Genomic DNA, 16,974 nt, shown 5'->3' with positions numbered 1-16,974 from the left:
ACTAAGTGATTAATCAACAAATCGTTTCGTTTCTAATATAGAAGTTCTGGTTCCAGGAACTTATGATAGAAGTTGTTTTAGTATTTTGTAGACTAAATAAACAAATAACTGTAAAAACTCATTGGCAGATAAATCAATAATGAAAATAATCAATGCAATGCTTTCTGGCAGTCAACAACCACTTCCTAAATGCCACAAGAGACCTTGAATTCACTATCCATGGCTGTTTTGCTCACAACTGCTGCACATGGCCCCTAAAATAAGAAAGATGGTTAATTGTTCATCGTGGTGGAGTCTTTGAAGGTTGATTTTCATAGTATCCTGAAATGAATGGAAACCAATTACCGTCTGGAAAATTGTAAATCAATTGCAAATCAATTTAGGATAATGCAAAGAGTGCGATTTGTAGTTAATTTCAGCGCTAATGGGTTAAAATGGGAAAATCTGCATAAAAAAAAACGACATAATCTTAAAAGCTTTAGTACAGCACATGTAAAATGTGTAAAAGCTGACAGGAACCGAAGAGGCAGACTCTTTCAGTCAGTGATATAGAGGCAAACAGATCTAAAGTACGTATGTTTACACCTGTGCCTCTACTGAAGGCTTGTCACAGTAACAGAAGTGAACCTGTTCTACATTAAGGCTGTCAATATATGAGCTGTTTGCTGTCTCATGTCACAGCGTGCAACCAATTCCAAAAGTCTATAAATAGTATTTATCCTTTAAGTATTACACAGGGCGTCTGTTGTAGCCTAAACAGGGTGGCATCCCTGTAGTAGTAAATAATCCCTCCCAAGCTTTCCAAGCAGAGCCCCACGCTACAGCAGCAGCAAGCAGCCGATGATATGCAGCATTAGAGACAGAGCGAAGAAAGGGAGAGGAAAAGAGGGAGGGAGGGTTGGGGTGGAGATTGTTGAGCTGTTGCTCCGTGTTATGTGTCGTGTAGAAGCAGACTGGAGAGGAGGAGGTATCCGACGGCAGGGAAAAGCTGAAACCCCCGGGGGAGGTTTGTGTCAGCCACATGCTCCGGCTGGTCCTCACTGAGCCAAGCCTTTTGTTATGCTGATTTAGTCAGTCTTTTGTCCAAGACACTAAGTGTGTGTGAGTGTGTGTGTGTGTGAGGGAAGAGGACAAGAAAGACTGCCAGAGTTTACAACATATTGCAGACTATATGGAGAGTAATCATATCAATAATCGCATATTCAGGGATCCTGTCCTATACAACATTTGCTCTATAACTAGAACCCATGTTCAACTATTGATGAGGCCGGGTGAGAAAGTTGTTGATCTAACTATGTGTGTAGTATTGTTGTGTTGAATTATACAATATATTGTAAGACGGTTCTATTAGTTTTCATTCAGTACTCGATAACTTGTGCAGATGATGACAACAGTCAACATCAGTCATGGTGGAGGTTCAATACTACAGACAATGTAATGAACAGCAACATTACACAGAGATTCACTGGAAGATGTAATGTTTGTCTCTGTTATTTTTTACCTTTGTATGCTCATAGTGCATATGTAAAGAAAATACAATCAATAAAAGCAACTGATTTCAATTTTGACGAAGGACAAAAACACAATAATTAATTGAGAAAGGCTAAAAAAAAAAACTTGAAACCTCATTCAGGCAAGCATTATCTGTTTTCAAAAATGAATTTGATGAATTCATTATTGATTAATCGTTTGGCCTTTAAATGTCAGAAAATAATACAAAAACAAATACACATCACAGTTTCCCAGAGTGGTAACATCTACAAATGTCTTGTTCTGCCTGACCAACAGACCAAAACCCAGAGATAATCAATTTATGATGATCGGAGGAGCCGGAGCCAGACAGTGTTTGAAGTTCTTGCTTTAAAAAGTGACTATATCGCTTAGTAAAATAGTTGCTGATTATTTTTTTTTTGTTTTAACTGACTAATTGTTGTAGCTGTAGTATTTACTGAAAGAAGTGGAATGATGAAGGAAAGGGAGGAGAAGAAGAAAAGAGGGAAGAAGGACGGAAGGAATGAAGGGAGAAAGAAGGAAACTGATGCTGGCACACGTCAGGATGAGAAGTGATCCTAATCAAGGGTATAGCAGAGGGAGACAAGTGCAACACAGTCAGAGAGAGAGAGACAGAAGGTGTCCCTCTCCCCAGCGTCCAGCCCCCAACTGTGACGTCACAGGCGGAGAGACACAAAACGAGCCGCTCTCAGCTCAGCTCCTCACTCGATTTCCACTCACACGCTCTCCAACGCACGTTCACGCCTGCCCTCAGACGCCCCGCAACACTTGCGTTGACACCCGGTGAGCCCCGAGCCAGCGTGCATCTCTACAGCCAAAACACTGCACTCCAGCAGCAAGAACACCACTTGTTCTCTCACTCCTCAGGACTGAAACATGCTCCGTCTCTTGCGAGCGATGCCTAGTTCTTTGTGAAGCTGCCGACGGGAGAAAGGAGCGCTCCGACTCCCGAACCCCCGACCCCCCCCGCCCCCCTCCCCACGTCCCCCAAAAAGCAGCAGATGTGAAAGAGGAGGAGAGGCGGAGAGAGAAACACAATCTCCCCCACCCCTCCTTCCCTCATCTGGGAGAACAATACCCAGCCTCCAGTTGGAGAGGGTCAGCTTTTGTCCCTCTCCCCACGCTGCCGCTCCGGAGCCAGCAGACAGACGCGCTGACACATTGCCCCGCTGCTGTGAGGCGAGAGGACGGTGCTAAACAGTCGCTGCGCTTTACTCGGTTTGATTCAGTACTTGGACAGCTCCTGAGCAACCACCAGCGCCCGTGTGCGTTTCCATGAGTGTGTAGACTCTATCGGTTTGTTTTCGGAGACCAGATGCAGACCCCGTGTTCGCTCCAGCTCGGCCCCAGTGGCCCCTCTCCATCCCTGGGATCGCAGGGCAGCGCTGCCGGCTTCCACCAGCTGGAAGAGAAGCAGCTCTTTGAGAAGTTTTGGAAGGGGACTTTCAAGGCTGTGGCCACCCCGAGACCAGAGAGCGTCATCGTGGCCAGCATCACCGCCCGCAGGAGGGTGACCGAGTGAGTTCTCTACTTTATAATCGCAGTCAGTGTGTTTTTTTCCACACATTTGAAATGTGTTTGTTATCCAGCTGCTTCAGAGTTGTCAAAGATTGCAACACATGCTTGTTTATACAAAACATCAGCAAGATGCTGTGGAGCGATTGCTAAGAAGGACACTGATGTTTGTTTATCAACCACTAAACTCATCTTTTGTGTGTGCACATGCCAAGACGCTCAATTTCAAAAGGTTTAGCATATATTGATATTTCTTTGAGACATTCAGATTTGGTGTTTTGTTTTCACGCCACACAAATAACAAGTTGATTGTGTCTTCCAAAGTCCCAAAGACCATGCTTTTGGTAAAATAACCAGAGGTCAACAGACGTCTAGTTGTCCAGCTGAAACTGGGGTACATTTAGTGGAAAAGTAATTATTTTAGATGTCTAGGATGCATATAACCATTGTTTTTTTTTGTTTTTTTAACATGTTGTTAGAAGCTTGAAATATAGTCAAATACATGTTGAAACAAAAGTTACATGTAACTCATCTTAAAACGCTGAGTTTTGACCTAGACTCCTTTTGACCTACAACTCAGTGCATTCTGCTTTACTGTTGATTGATCACACGTATGATCTCTCTTTGCTTTTCGTATGCAGCCGGACACATGTGAGCCAAACCCGGCTGGCATGAACAGTGACGTTCAGTTAATTGTCCCTTCTTAAAGGTCATGTGGCAGCATCGTCATGCCTCTAATGTCAGACTTGTCTCCTCTTCCCCCGGTGACATGGCTGTGTGCCAGCGTCTGTCGGAGGAGCAACATGTCACGTTTGTTCTCCCTGTTTCATCCCTCCGACCAAAGGTTAGCTGTAGCCCGTACAGCCTCAGAGGGGAGGAGAGGGAAGGATGAATATCTGTTGCCCTTTTCTCCTCCTTATCCCCTCTTTTTATCCCATCTTTGCTCCTGTGAGCACGGCCATCATCTGCTGGCTTTGACAACTTTATCCATTTTACCATGCGCTGCTCTGCCTGCTGTGCCTATTTGTCAAACACTACACATTGACACTGCTTTGCCTTTGAGAGGGGCTCTCAGTATTAGCAACAGAACATTTACACGACCACACTTGCAGACATACACGCATGCGTACTTACATATCAAACGATGTAGCTTGCTTGGGTGACCTTTGAATGGTTTTGACACCCACTATCAACTTTCTGTTATGTGAAATTAGCTATGTTAATGAGGATTAGAATGGCCCATTTCATCCCACATCAGCACCGGCAGCGGAAAGACACACTGAACCGGATAATGTGTCTTTAATGGGTTCTATTACAGCAGGACCATAATGCTGCACATGGCCTGGTTATAAAGGATTTTATTAGCTTGTAGGATATGATAAAAAAAATATGACCAAATATGCCTAGTTTTCATTGTGCTCCCAGCTCAGCGATCTAAGCAAATAACTGCAGCCTCAATTTCCCTGTCAATCAACCACAGCCTGGTGCAGACGATAGATTCAAATCTATTTGTAGAAACTGACAACAACAAAAAAAAAAAAAATTTGAAACAAAGCAAATGAACCCACAAAGAAATTAAATGTAACGTGGCTGGCTGCCATGAACTGAGCAGCCTGTTTGAAATAGCCGGAGACTCTGGACCAAAGCCCAGCTGTCTCTTCAGCTTCAGCTTCTCTCTGGAAGGAAGCTCTCCTCCAGTGGCTGTGCCCCTCCACGGGCTCCGTCCGGGTGACAGTGACGATGATGACAGCATGGCAGGGGCAGGCGAGAGGGAACGTCCCCCAGAGAGCGGACATAATGTTGCTAATTCGCCCGGGTCTGTTTGTGAAAGACAACAGCAGCGTCTCCGTTGTCCACTGTTCCTCTCTCTCTCTCTCTCTCTCTCTCTGTATATTTGTAGGAGGGTGAAATGCAGAGGGACTTGTGGGTGATACAGATTGTAAATAATAAGAAAAAAAACACAACAAACAAACACAACACCCAAAGAATATGGATGCAGGAGGCGGCTCAGGCGTCCCCCCCCCCTTTCTGCTGCACTGTTGATTTTGCCCGAGCAGAGTGTGACTGGGGAATGCTTAGGCCATCAGAATGCATGGCCTTAGGCTTTGCTCCTCTGCCTCTTTCTCTCGGAGAGGAAACATCATTATTCACTGTGGATAACTGAGGGGCGATGAACAATTGCGATGAAAGTGAGGGGGGCATTATGTACAACAAGCAGAGAGGGAAGGAAGAGAGGAGACGGAGGGGGAGCCACAGGGAGAGTTTTCATGTTCAATCAGCACGGGTCTTTTTTTCTCTTATCACCGTCCTCGCTTTTCCTTTCTGTTCTCCTCCTCCTCTCTCTTTTAACTCCTGAAATGAAAAGGCTGGAGGGGCCCGAGAGCCACAGAGGGGTAATTAGATGCTGTTGTTCTCCCTCTGTCCTCCCCTCTCTGTCCTCCCCGTCTCTCCTCCTCTTCAGGCCAGGCGCACAGTGGAGGGGAGGAGTTCACTGGCTCCGTGCAGCGGGGTGGGGCTTCGCTCGAAACCATTATGACCCTGCAACAAGCTGTTTTGTTCATGGGGGGGCTCCTCATTAAATATGCAGCCTGGCTAACTTTGGCGTATGCGTGTGTGTGTGTGTGTGTGTGTGTGTGTGTGTGTGTGTGTGTGTGTGTGTATATGAGTGTATTGTGTGCATTCATGTGCGTCTCTGCTGGAAATGTTTTCCAGCAATTGCAAGGGTCTGAAATAAGGGTGTGTGTGTGTGTGTGTGTGTGTGTGTGTGTGTGTGTGTGTGTGTGTGTGTGTGTGTGCCTGCCGTGTAAGTGGGGTCTTGTCCAACTCTGTGGCAGATGGCAGGAGAGAGAATGCAATGCAAGGGTGTGTGTGTGTGTGTGTGTGTGTGTGTGTGTGTGTGTGTGTGGTGGGGGGTTTAGGCCTCTTACCTCAGCAGATGCTGGTTTAACGAGGAAGAGAGGAAAAGGGTTTGGAGGGGCTCGTACACTGGCAGCACCGGTGGGAATATACAGCGGGGTGGACAAAATAACAGCAACACTTCAGAATAGAATGCAGTGCAATTCAGCTGCAGCCTGAAAAACAACAATGAAGTTAAATCAACAGTCTTTGAAATGCTCTCATCAAAAATGGATCATGATGAGAATACTTGTAAAACTTGTAAAAATGCTAAATGTTTTACATTTTAAAAGTACAGCACAGAATGTAACAGTAAAACAATGAGGAGCATAGAAAAATAAGACCAAAACAGGGTACAGACATAGTTACAACAAAATAAAAAGGCAAGATGTGAAGATGCTGCGGAGTTGGTTAGCCTGAGATACTTGAGGATACTGAGGAAGTCAATTCTAAAATTCACACGCAGCGAGTGCATAAAGATGCAAGAATGGGAGCGATGTGATCTGATTTCCTCGAGTTTGTTAAACCAGAGGCAGCATTTTTGTTGGGCGAGCAGTTGACTTATGGCTGACGACGGAGAAAAGAGAATTACAGAAGTCCAGGCGAGAGAGGAAATAAAGGCATGGCATGGATTACTTTCACAGGGTCAGCAGCTGTTTGAAATGATTTCTCTTCAGATATTGTCCTCAGCTGAAGTAACTTAGGGTTCAGTGTCTTACCCAAGGACGCTTCGACATGTGGACAGAGGATGTCCCACTTTACCTCCCGTGCGACAGTGCTAACCACTGCACCACCACCATAACGGAAACACTGGGTTGGAGTCAAATACAAACCAGAGTTGGTCACTTTAATTAGTGCAGTTTTTGTGCTATGAAAGGAACGAAAAATGCTATTATTGTTTGTTTAAACTCTTTGATGAAAACTGAAGCTTTGAAACAGGCATAGCATGATTTAAAACTAATGAGGCTGGACAATTGAATGCTTAAAACTAGATGGGAAAGTGCCAGTGGAAAGATAACAGCTAATAATGGAAAGAATATTAGGCTCAGTGGTGTGAGAAACATATCTTAAAAGCCAAGTGGGTCAGAAATCTAGAGAGCAGAGAGAGGATTTCATGACGGCGACTGTTTTTTCCAGATCAATTCCAAACGAGTGAACAGGAGAGATGTATATTTCACATGATGGGGGGGAAATTTATAGCCTGGTCTCCTTTGTTTTATTGATACTGATTGATATCGATTGGGGAACATTTTGCTGTGGTGACAGGGTAAGAGGAGGACTGATCACTGAAGTAAAACCCTGGGATTGTGGCTTTGAGAGGTAATCAGGTGGGGAAAAAATATTAGATTGAAAGATTTTCATTAGACTTCTGAGGGTAAATAAAGAGTATATCTTTTTTCCAAATTCTTTCTGTCTCTCTGCACTTTCTTTTGATGTGATCATTTAGCTGGGGAGAGGGGGTTGACGTTGTAATGTCTTTAAAAGGTGCAACTTTATCTAAAATGCTGCAACCTATACTATTAAAACCATAGCATTGTATTAAAGGATAATTCAGGTTTATTGCAGTTTGAGTGTTAAGTTATCTATACTCACCAAGCTGATATCTGAAATCTGGAAATACAACAACGTCTGACAGGGAAAGAAAAAACGTAAACTCAGAAGAGCAGACAGGTTGTAAACATGCCAGATTATCTTTAACCACTTTGGTTTGAGGTAAAACTGAAGGTGAGTGCACCTGAAATGACAGTAATAGACTATGAGAAGCTATTTTGGAAGTCAAAGTCAATGTTACGTGACTGACAGCTGGAGCTCTTCTACGGCTAACATCTGCATGACACAATACTGGCTGAAACATTACTACCAAATAAGAACAACTGCATTGGAAAATATCTGGTTCTTTAATAAGAAGTCAAAGAACCTTTTAAGATATTAACATAAGAATTAACTACGATTCCCAAGGTGCACTTCTGTAACAGACATCCTGACATCAAGCTCAAAAATCTGTTATGTTCACCGCTAGCCGTAGTTGAAAGCTAAATATTAAGCTGAAGACTGACAATAGTGAATTCCCCTTTTGCATTCTGGGGCAATTTTGTCCTCATCTGCCACAATGAAGCTTTTGAATTCGCTACCACTGAGGCTCATGGGTATTGTAGTATTTACCACTTTGCAACTCTATAATCCCTCATTGCACAGGAAAGCTGTGTGTGCACATAACTTTTGCAGGTTTGCCTTAGTTTTTTCTTCAAAATAAGCTTGACTAATGGGGGTTTGTTTTCAACCTGTATGTTTGTCTGAGCGTGTTAATGTTTTTGTGTCCACCCCCTCTGTGGATGCAGTGGAAACGGCTTGTCTTGCGTTTGAATTTATACGGTGGCCACGTACGTGAAGAAGCAAACGCAGGCATTAAAATGTTCTGAGCGTGGGAATAAATGAATACAGGATACAGAGTCTCAAAAACATCAAGGAGAAGCAGTCAGCGCTGCCCCTGGGACGAAGCATCTCTCTCTCTTTTCTCTCTGCGAGAATGACAAACATGATTTAGTGTCGGACGAGGGGTTTGTCTGCCGTTATACATCTCTCTGTCTGTGCTTCTGCTCTCTTCATCGCCGAGTATCTTTCCCCGACTTGTCTCCCTCTCCTCACATCAGTATCTCTCTCCTTCCTTCTCGCAGTATCTTTTCAGTGTGCGTTAACTCGGCCTCTCTGTGTCTGTGTCACATTACTCAGAGCGCCCAGGATGTGGCTGCTGAGGCATGCTGACAAGAGAGGGAGAGATGATGCCGACTCCCCAGGCAGGAATCGGGCTCAGTGGATTCACATTTGATATTGATTCTCACGTAGGCAATCCGTTTGAATCAAACCAGCGTCAGTGACTTAACACTTGATGCAGCGTTCCAGTGTGTTCTTCAGCAGGATTGAGTGTCTGACCTGATAACACTGTCACAGCATGTAGTTGTGCATTAAGTACTAAAATAATAATAAAGTTTATATATATATATATGGCACTTATCAAAACCAGAGTTTACAAAGTGTTTTACAAGGAAAAAAAGAATAAATACACATACAAAGTCATAAATTAAACATTAAAAGACATTAAAAGGGGAGTAATATGCTGTCTTGTCTTGGTTTTTGTTAGTAGTCGAGCTGCCGCATTCTGTAGAAAATGTGAATTGCTTCCTGATTTATGCCTGTTAGGAGACAGAAAATATTAAAGAAAATATTAATGATTTCCTTAAATATTCCACAAATGCTCAAAACAAGATTGGACGGCCTCTGCCAAGATGCAGTCTTCTAATTTTCTGTTTGGGTGAAGATCTCTTATGAAAACAAAGAGAGAGTTGTTTATAGCTTGAAGCTCAAGCAATTTTTAGTTTATCCAGTGGGGGTTTGAAAGGGTTTCATTAGTTCTAAGATGTGTGGAACATCCACAATTTCCCAAAAAACACTGAATCGCTCAGCTAAAATAAAAAGAATTTCAAAGGATTTGGAAACTTTTCACAAAAGCAAATGGAAGCATGAAGGAAGAAAATGATGCACTCTTTAGGGGAGACAGTAGGAAAACAAAACTTTTCTCCGATTTGCTGTATTTACGCACTGTGGAACCAACTCTGAATCATTCAAGAAAAAGACATTCTAATTAAATTCTATTTTCAGTCATACAGTACAAAAATGTTTTAGAAAGTAGTATCTACAATTTGGGTCTCTTTGGGTCTCTCCTCTCCTGCATCTAGAACTTTTGTGGGAAGGTAATATCCTGCAGTGGCTGTTGAAGGATCATTGCAGAGGCTTATTGCAAAGCAGCAGCTGCAAGTGACCATTATGGGATGATACTAAATGCTAAATCCTACTTTAACAGTAGCACATTATACAGCAGTATTCACCTAACATTTGTTATCATCAAATAACATGCACCACCTTATGCTAAAAAAACACTGAACAGCCACAACGGCAGAACATAAAAGGTAAACTAGCCCAAAATGACTGTAATATAACAAGGGGAGGTTTTTGGGTCTGGCTTTTAAAGCTAACTTTGACATTTACAAATTTTCCCTCTCGTCTCCGCGTCACAAAGACTCAACCCAGCACCGTGACAAATTAGTTTAGCTTTAATGACAGTCCTATTGATTCTGGGAAACGATGTGCTAACTTGTGATAGATGTTTGATATAGCCTAAGCATGATGGGTAACTGGCTGTGCCTGCAAGCAGCAAGACTCTGTGAATGGGAAGCTCAAAAGAGTCTTTGATATTTGAATCCAGCCAATGTCTTTCTTTTTTGTTCCCGTATGCACACTTCATGAAAAGATGTAAGGCCGTGTGCTTGTTTGCGGTTTTGAGAGGATGGAGCTGCTCTGAATCCTTCTGACTACACACATATATACTGTATGTGCATTATTATTACTGTATTCAGTGGTTTAGTGCATCAAAACCCCTACAGGCATCAACATGCCAGCGATGAACACACACACACATGAACTCATACAGATTTGTGTGCAATTGTTGCAGTTTCATATTGTTCGTTGTTTTACTCTCCAAGGCCAGCAGGCAACATGAAGACAACATAAAGAGGTGGCTGTTACCCAGAAAAAAAAAAAACATAAATAGAAATGACATAAACTCAGAATAACAACAATGGCTGCTGTGAAAAAGACAGCGTTGGTAAATGTGAGACTCTAGAAGCAGTTTGAATCCATCATAAAGACACAGGCGACCTTTAATTTGTTCAGCAAGACATTTTGAAGAATTTAGTATTAAACGTTAGCACTGAAACAAAAGCAGTTGACTGAAAAAGTACATGGAGACACTTAGTCACAAGAAAGAACGTCTGATATTGATTCTGCAAAAGACTTGGAGTCATTGCGGCACATTTTTATTCTCCAAACATACATGTTGGTGTGTATAAGCCCGCCAGTATTTATTTATCTTTGTTTTGTACTGTCGCCTCCGCCTGAACCTTATATAATAACCATATTATTAACAAACCTTGAGGAATAGAAGACCTCACTCATTTTTCCTCTTCTTGTGAGGATAGTTGGTCCTTTATGGGAACAAATACAGCAGAATACATGTGCACAAACTGCTTGCATGAGCAGGTACCTACCTATACACACATGAGGGCAAACACATGGACATATATGGGCATGCACATACAGTACATATGGAGACTGACACACATTACGCCAGGAGGGGGGTTCAACATGATAATTCCTCCAGAGCTGAACAGCAGCAGCAGCAGCATTTTCGAAGATGAAAGCAAAGAGCCGAGCGTTAACCCTTTCCTTCAAACATCAGCTCAAAGCTGCTGTGAAATTCCCTCTCAGGGATCACAGTTTGCAGCCTGTTGTCCACCTCTGTGAGGAAAATGCCTCACACTGCCTTCCTCTTGCCTCATTTCCCGAGCAGCATTTTGTGCAGTCCAGATTTATCAATGATAACTTCTGCAGTAACGTTATCTGTTTACTGTCGCACATTGATGATGATAAAATTGTGTTTGGACTGTTGGATACTGGGATGTTAGTTGACGTTAAGTGGAAAAAAAAAATAGTGTTAGTACTCCCCTTATTCACATGTTGGCGTGCTTATCGGCTGGTATCAGCAAATTATTATGTACAGTGGCGCTAACGTTAGCTAACATAGTGCCCCCTGGGTAATGCAGTTTATTTAGGGCTATTATGAGCCTGATATGGAGAGGGCTGTGGCACTTGTACTCAACTCTTGGACCAATTAGACTGTGACGGGTAATTAATGGGAAACACTGGCACAAAATAAAGTGATTAGAGATATAGTGTTATTGTATATTATATAAAAAATATTTGGACAAATTGTATTTTGGTGCTTTGGCAACATTGTTTTTGAAACTTTCATGCCAATAAAGCTTTTTCAGTTGAATTGAATTGATTAAAGCAAGCACTCCAGATCAAGCACAGAAATAGACTCAGTTGGCTACGAGACTGAGAATGAAAGAAATGCCAGCACATTTCCGTCTGTCACCAATTTAAACATTTAACAATGCATCATAGTTTGTAAGCTCATCGTGTGTTTTGCCACTTTGACACCAAATGCAGAGTGTAAAAGCAGTGGAGAGCAGGTGGAGTAATTCCCTCTGAGATGTCATAGAACAAGCGGAAAAGGTAAATACTCCAAGTCTCATTGCCTCTAAATTGTAGTGAAGTAGTTTCAGTTGTCAGTCTACTTTCCGACTCTGACACTGAGACAACAGAACATATTTCATTAAAGCTGTGTGCAAAGATGTAGATGTTCAGTCAGCATCAGTAAAACATAAGGCTGGAATGTAATCAGTCATTCTGTAAAGAGAAATTTTCTGCTCCAGTGGCTGAGGAGGGTGAACCTATTTTGTTTGAGTTCGAGTTTTTACGCCTGAATTAATTTAATTCCATAATTATAACAGGAAAAACAACATTAGCCCTGTTTGAAAGTTAATGTCTTGAACTGTTCACCTATACAAATCTGGGCTGAACTCGAGCAGTATGGATCTCTGCTGCACTTACTTCACAAAGTAAGTGCATTTATCGCAAATAACATAATAACAAACATTTTAACATAACTGTTAAAATCGAGTGAACTGACGTTTAAATAGACTCATGGCATTTAAGTCCATTAACATAGTAGGTGAGGAATCAATGCGTAAAATAACTCTGAAATGTAAAGACACATCAGCGTTTCCATTAGGAGTTTTTCCAGCTGTTTTATTTTGCGCCGCTGGAAGATATTTAGCGCCTCCGCTGACACTAGAAGGGCTTGAGACACATTTGTACAAAGTAGTCTAATTACATTTATAAAAAAAAGACTTATCAAAATATACATTTTTATTGAACGTATTATACAATACAAATAACATTGAATCAAATCAAATCATGTCAAATATTTTCTCAGTAGTTTCGTTGACACAGAGGATCTGTGTTTTTTACAGAATTTGTCAAGAACCACGAGCTTTAGTCTTTCAAACCTTATTAGGGGTTTCTCGTCTCTATGAGCTTTGGCCTTGTAATGTTCTAGCTACTCGACTTTATTTGCGGATGTGAGTAACGCATACAGACAGATGTTGTCTCAAATACTTCAATGGGCTTTCAGCTTTGTTGTGGCTCCTGCATAGCTTAACCTTGTTCAAAGGCTTTAAAAGGAGGTATTGCGTACTTTTCTGACATTGAAGAACCAGTACTCAACAAGGTTAAAGCTGACTCAACTGAATAGGCTATAAAAAAGACAAAGAACACAAACTTTACATTTTGTCTCGTACAGAAATGTGTACAAGGGCTGTGTGAAAAAAGTGTGGATTGTTAGGAGTGTGTCCAGCAACAAACAGCTTTATGTAATTGGCGTCTGTATTTTGTGAAAGAGGGAAAGAGAGAGGGAAAGTAAAGGGAGAATTGAAAAGGAGAAATAGTTATTATTTTCAATATGAGGCAGGATGGAAATCAATATAACAGCAGTGCGACGCGTGACTGTAATAACTGTCTGAAAGAGAAAGAGAGAGGAAGAAAACAAGAGGGAAGGAAAGAGGAAAGAAGCAAGTAAATAAAGAAATGAGAGGGGAGACTCTGTGAGTGACAGTTTGAGATTGTCCATTTCAGGACACTGAGGCAGCCAAGGTTATTACATTTTACTGTATTTCATATTCCAGCCCATGAATAGAAATCCTTTCTTGAGTTTTGGCCAAAGGGAATTGAATTATATGTAGGCACATAATGTACAGCATTGAATAAACTCATAATAGACGATGAGAGAGAAGGTGAAACACTCCTTTGTCCTCTGCTGGCTCTACATGAAATGGACGGTAGTAAATCTTACAGACAGTCAGAGATGACCTATTCCTTTGAGCGATTCATTACCAATGAGCGTGGTGGCTGAGAGGGAGGGACGGCTCGCTCATTACGACCTATTAGATCTTCACAAACCGGGGATGTCCCTCGACATGAAAAAGATATGAGCCAACTTTCAACTTCAACTGCTAATCATCTGGCCTGCAGCAAAGAGGCACCACATCGAAGGGGAAACAAAAACAGAAGAGAATTGTAAACAAGCCAAACAAGATTTTCCTTCCTCATCTAATTTCTTTAAAGCCCCAATATATAATTTGTAAAGTCTATCCACATAAATACTGTCACTGTAATTGAAAATACAGGCCAGTTCTTTTTGCAGCAATAACTGATGTAAACAAAGCTTTACACATTAGTTACTAGTTGTAATTCAAAGTATGAAAGCATGATGGGACAACTATTTATTACAACGTGCCATTTTTTCAGCACTTCCCAGCAGTATATGAAAATAATTCCTAATGATATAATTACATTACATTAATTTGACCTGGGCCTAGATAAGCAACATAAAATGGACAGATGGATTAACCAATTAGAAATGATTTTATTCGTTAAAGCTGATTTAAGTTTTTGTTAAAGTCGACCCTTGCCCATTATGAGACAATTAGCTTCGTAGCTACTGCAGCTAGCAACAGGCTCTTTAGCGGACCACTTTATACTATGATGGCTGCCTCCGTTCCCCCAAAGGTCAGACTCAAGGCAGCTTGCTATTGGTAAACGGCACAAATTTGCGTGTCAAAGTTCACCAAAGTCGAACCTCCTGCGGGCTAATCCACTGAACGCTGAGCATTTCCATTAAATTCATTTGCTACGAAGGTTTGCTCGCGTTCTGCCGTCACCTTAAAATACAAGCCGTTTTCAGAGCAGTTACATCGGCTGTTCTGGGAGGCACTGAGAAACCTGTTTTAGTCATTTTTTGATCGTGTTTGTTTGTGCCTGTAACACACAGTATGCGCTGTAAGCTGTTATTTACACCTTCTTACATACTTATACACACATACTCCTATGTGATGAACTCCCAAGTTTATAAAAGCCCCAACATAAATGATATGCGGCAGGTTTTGAATATAAAGCAGCTGAAAAAGTCATAATCATAATAAGATCAGTGTTGCTTTGGGGGATAGACAGATAGTTATTGCCACATCCAACTGGAATGTGCCATGAGGAAGCACAATCACTCATGATGACAGTAGACTGAAATCCTTCTCAGTCTAAAATCACACTGAGGCAAAGACCTCATTAAATATGCATACACACCCCAGAGTTGGCATATTGGAAAATCTGAAAAATCCTACATAACAGGCTGAAACCTTTTTCTGCTGGCAGCAAATTTAAATCTATAGTCAAAAGACTCCCAGGAGCATCTTATTTACTATAAATCCACACACACAATCAGAAAATGAGCTTTGTCTGACTGACTTTCAGCCTTGTTGGTCTCTTTTTTGCCAGCAATGCTACTTCTTTGTAACTGGACCCCTGAAGCGGTCATAGTGTTCGTTATTAAAATGCAAACTTATCAAAGTCAACTCCTCATCACTTAAATTAAATCATTTCAAGGCTGACTGGCTCCCACGTCTCAGCCTCCTCCTCCATTTTTCATTTTCGCTTCTTGCCCATCCTCATTTCAGGAAGACGGTCTGCCATTCATGTGAAATTGCCATTTGCATAACTGATGCAGGGGTAAGGGTGCAAACTGTAGCGGTGTTGATGTCACGAATGCAATCGGAGATGGGAGTGGAGGAATTAATTGGCCGGCCGCGTTACTTCCTTCCCTCCGCCTCGCTCTCACCTCTGCTGTCGCTTCTTGACACAAAATGTCACGCAATGACAAGCGATTCTCAAAACTACGACACCTTTAAGGTTCACACAAGGTGAAAGACTAGCCTGCTTTGCATTTGGTACTCTGGAGACACTTTCTGGTGAAGTTGCGTCAGAGAACAGTTGCTTTTTGAGAGTCTGAAATATTTGTTTTTAGCTGATTTGGCCCTTTTCAATCAATGAAAGAGAACACTTCAAACAGCCACAAAATGTCTACATTAAGAATTTATACCACTAAACCTCTTATGATTCTAGTTAAGTAGTGCTAATACTTTAGCCTCATTATGTTATTATTCCTGTTTTGAAAATTCAGTCATAAATAATGAATCCTGCCTTGTGCTTTACTGTTCTTACAGGAGTATAAAAATGTACCCACCGGCCAGAATTCATTTTTGCAGCATGCTTTTTAAAAGCGATAATGTAATTTTTACTGCCTTTTAGCAGTAAAATCACTATATTATATCCGAGGGGTTGACAGGGTTGTTGATCAATACCAGTTTCTCCCAATCTTAAGACACTCCCAGCACATAACAGCTAGTCATTAGTGCAGTTATAGCTGCTCTAGGGAAGATTTTAATGCAACAAGGACACAGTGTCACAGATAGTAAAGCACCCTTCACCGTTTAGTACTATCACAGAGACAAGGTATCTGAATGATCTGTCAGTTACACATGAAGCTATCACTCACAACATTTACAGCGTCGCCTGTTGTTCCTTGGATAGAAGCTCCGTTGGACTCAACATGAAAAATAAGGACTTGATATTGAAATGGACTAGGAATGAAATGTGAGCGACATCAGGATGGGACAGGATTGTCAAAGAGAGGAAACAGCAGGTTTGTGATTGGCTGAGGAGAAGTGAATCATGACTTGGACAGGTCGGGACGGGATGGGAAGATAATCTCACTCCCGATTAGCTAACTAAGTGTGCACGTCAGTGTGTGAGAAGTAATAAATTAATTAATGTGCGAGTTGGTTTCTTTTCAGTGTTGTCTGTGGAGTGCTGTGGATCTAAAGGCAACAAAATTTTGACAAGCAATTTAGCGCAGTTAACCATCAGCAAGCCGCCTTGACAGTGCTGACTAAAAAAAAGACAAAGCTGTCGTACCTTATCCGCTGTGTTGCACCACTCACTTTCATTCAGCCATTCTGTTGGGTTACATAATGCTCCTCAAAGGAGGAACGGCTGTAAGACAGTTATGAGACAGGAGTCGAGCTTATGCTAGCTAGCCTTATAACCCTCTTCAATAACTCTTCCTTAAATGAAACGATTTACAATCCTGAAACCAAAATGTCAGCAGGGACTAAATGCCAAAGAAGTTTGGAGAGCTATTGATTGATTGGTGCGAGCATGTTCCCAGCTTGCTAACGTGTTAGCCATTAGCTTGCCAGCTAC

The 16,974-nt window shown here is 41.8% G+C and overlaps 1 protein-coding gene across 1 annotated transcript in view; it reads left to right on the top strand.

Annotated features, from left to right (window-relative positions):
- The first annotated feature begins 2,827 nt into the window (after positions 1-2,827).
- srrm4 (serine/arginine repetitive matrix 4) overlaps positions 2,828-16,974 on the top strand; it is a 55,148-nt gene continuing 41,001 nt past the window's right edge. The window contains exon 1 of the mRNA XM_070905126.1: positions 2,828-3,030. Coding sequence (XP_070761227.1) covers positions 2,828-3,030 — 203 coding nt within the window. The remainder of the gene's footprint in view (positions 3,031-16,974) is intronic.

This window comes from Enoplosus armatus, chromosome 4 (genome assembly GCF_043641665.1).
Source record: "Enoplosus armatus isolate fEnoArm2 chromosome 4, fEnoArm2.hap1, whole genome shotgun sequence".
In the NCBI taxonomy this organism is placed as follows: Eukaryota; Metazoa; Chordata; class Actinopteri; order Centrarchiformes; family Enoplosidae; genus Enoplosus; species Enoplosus armatus.
The sequence above is the reverse complement of the archived record's forward strand: the minus strand, read 5'-3'. Positions and strand labels throughout refer to the sequence as shown.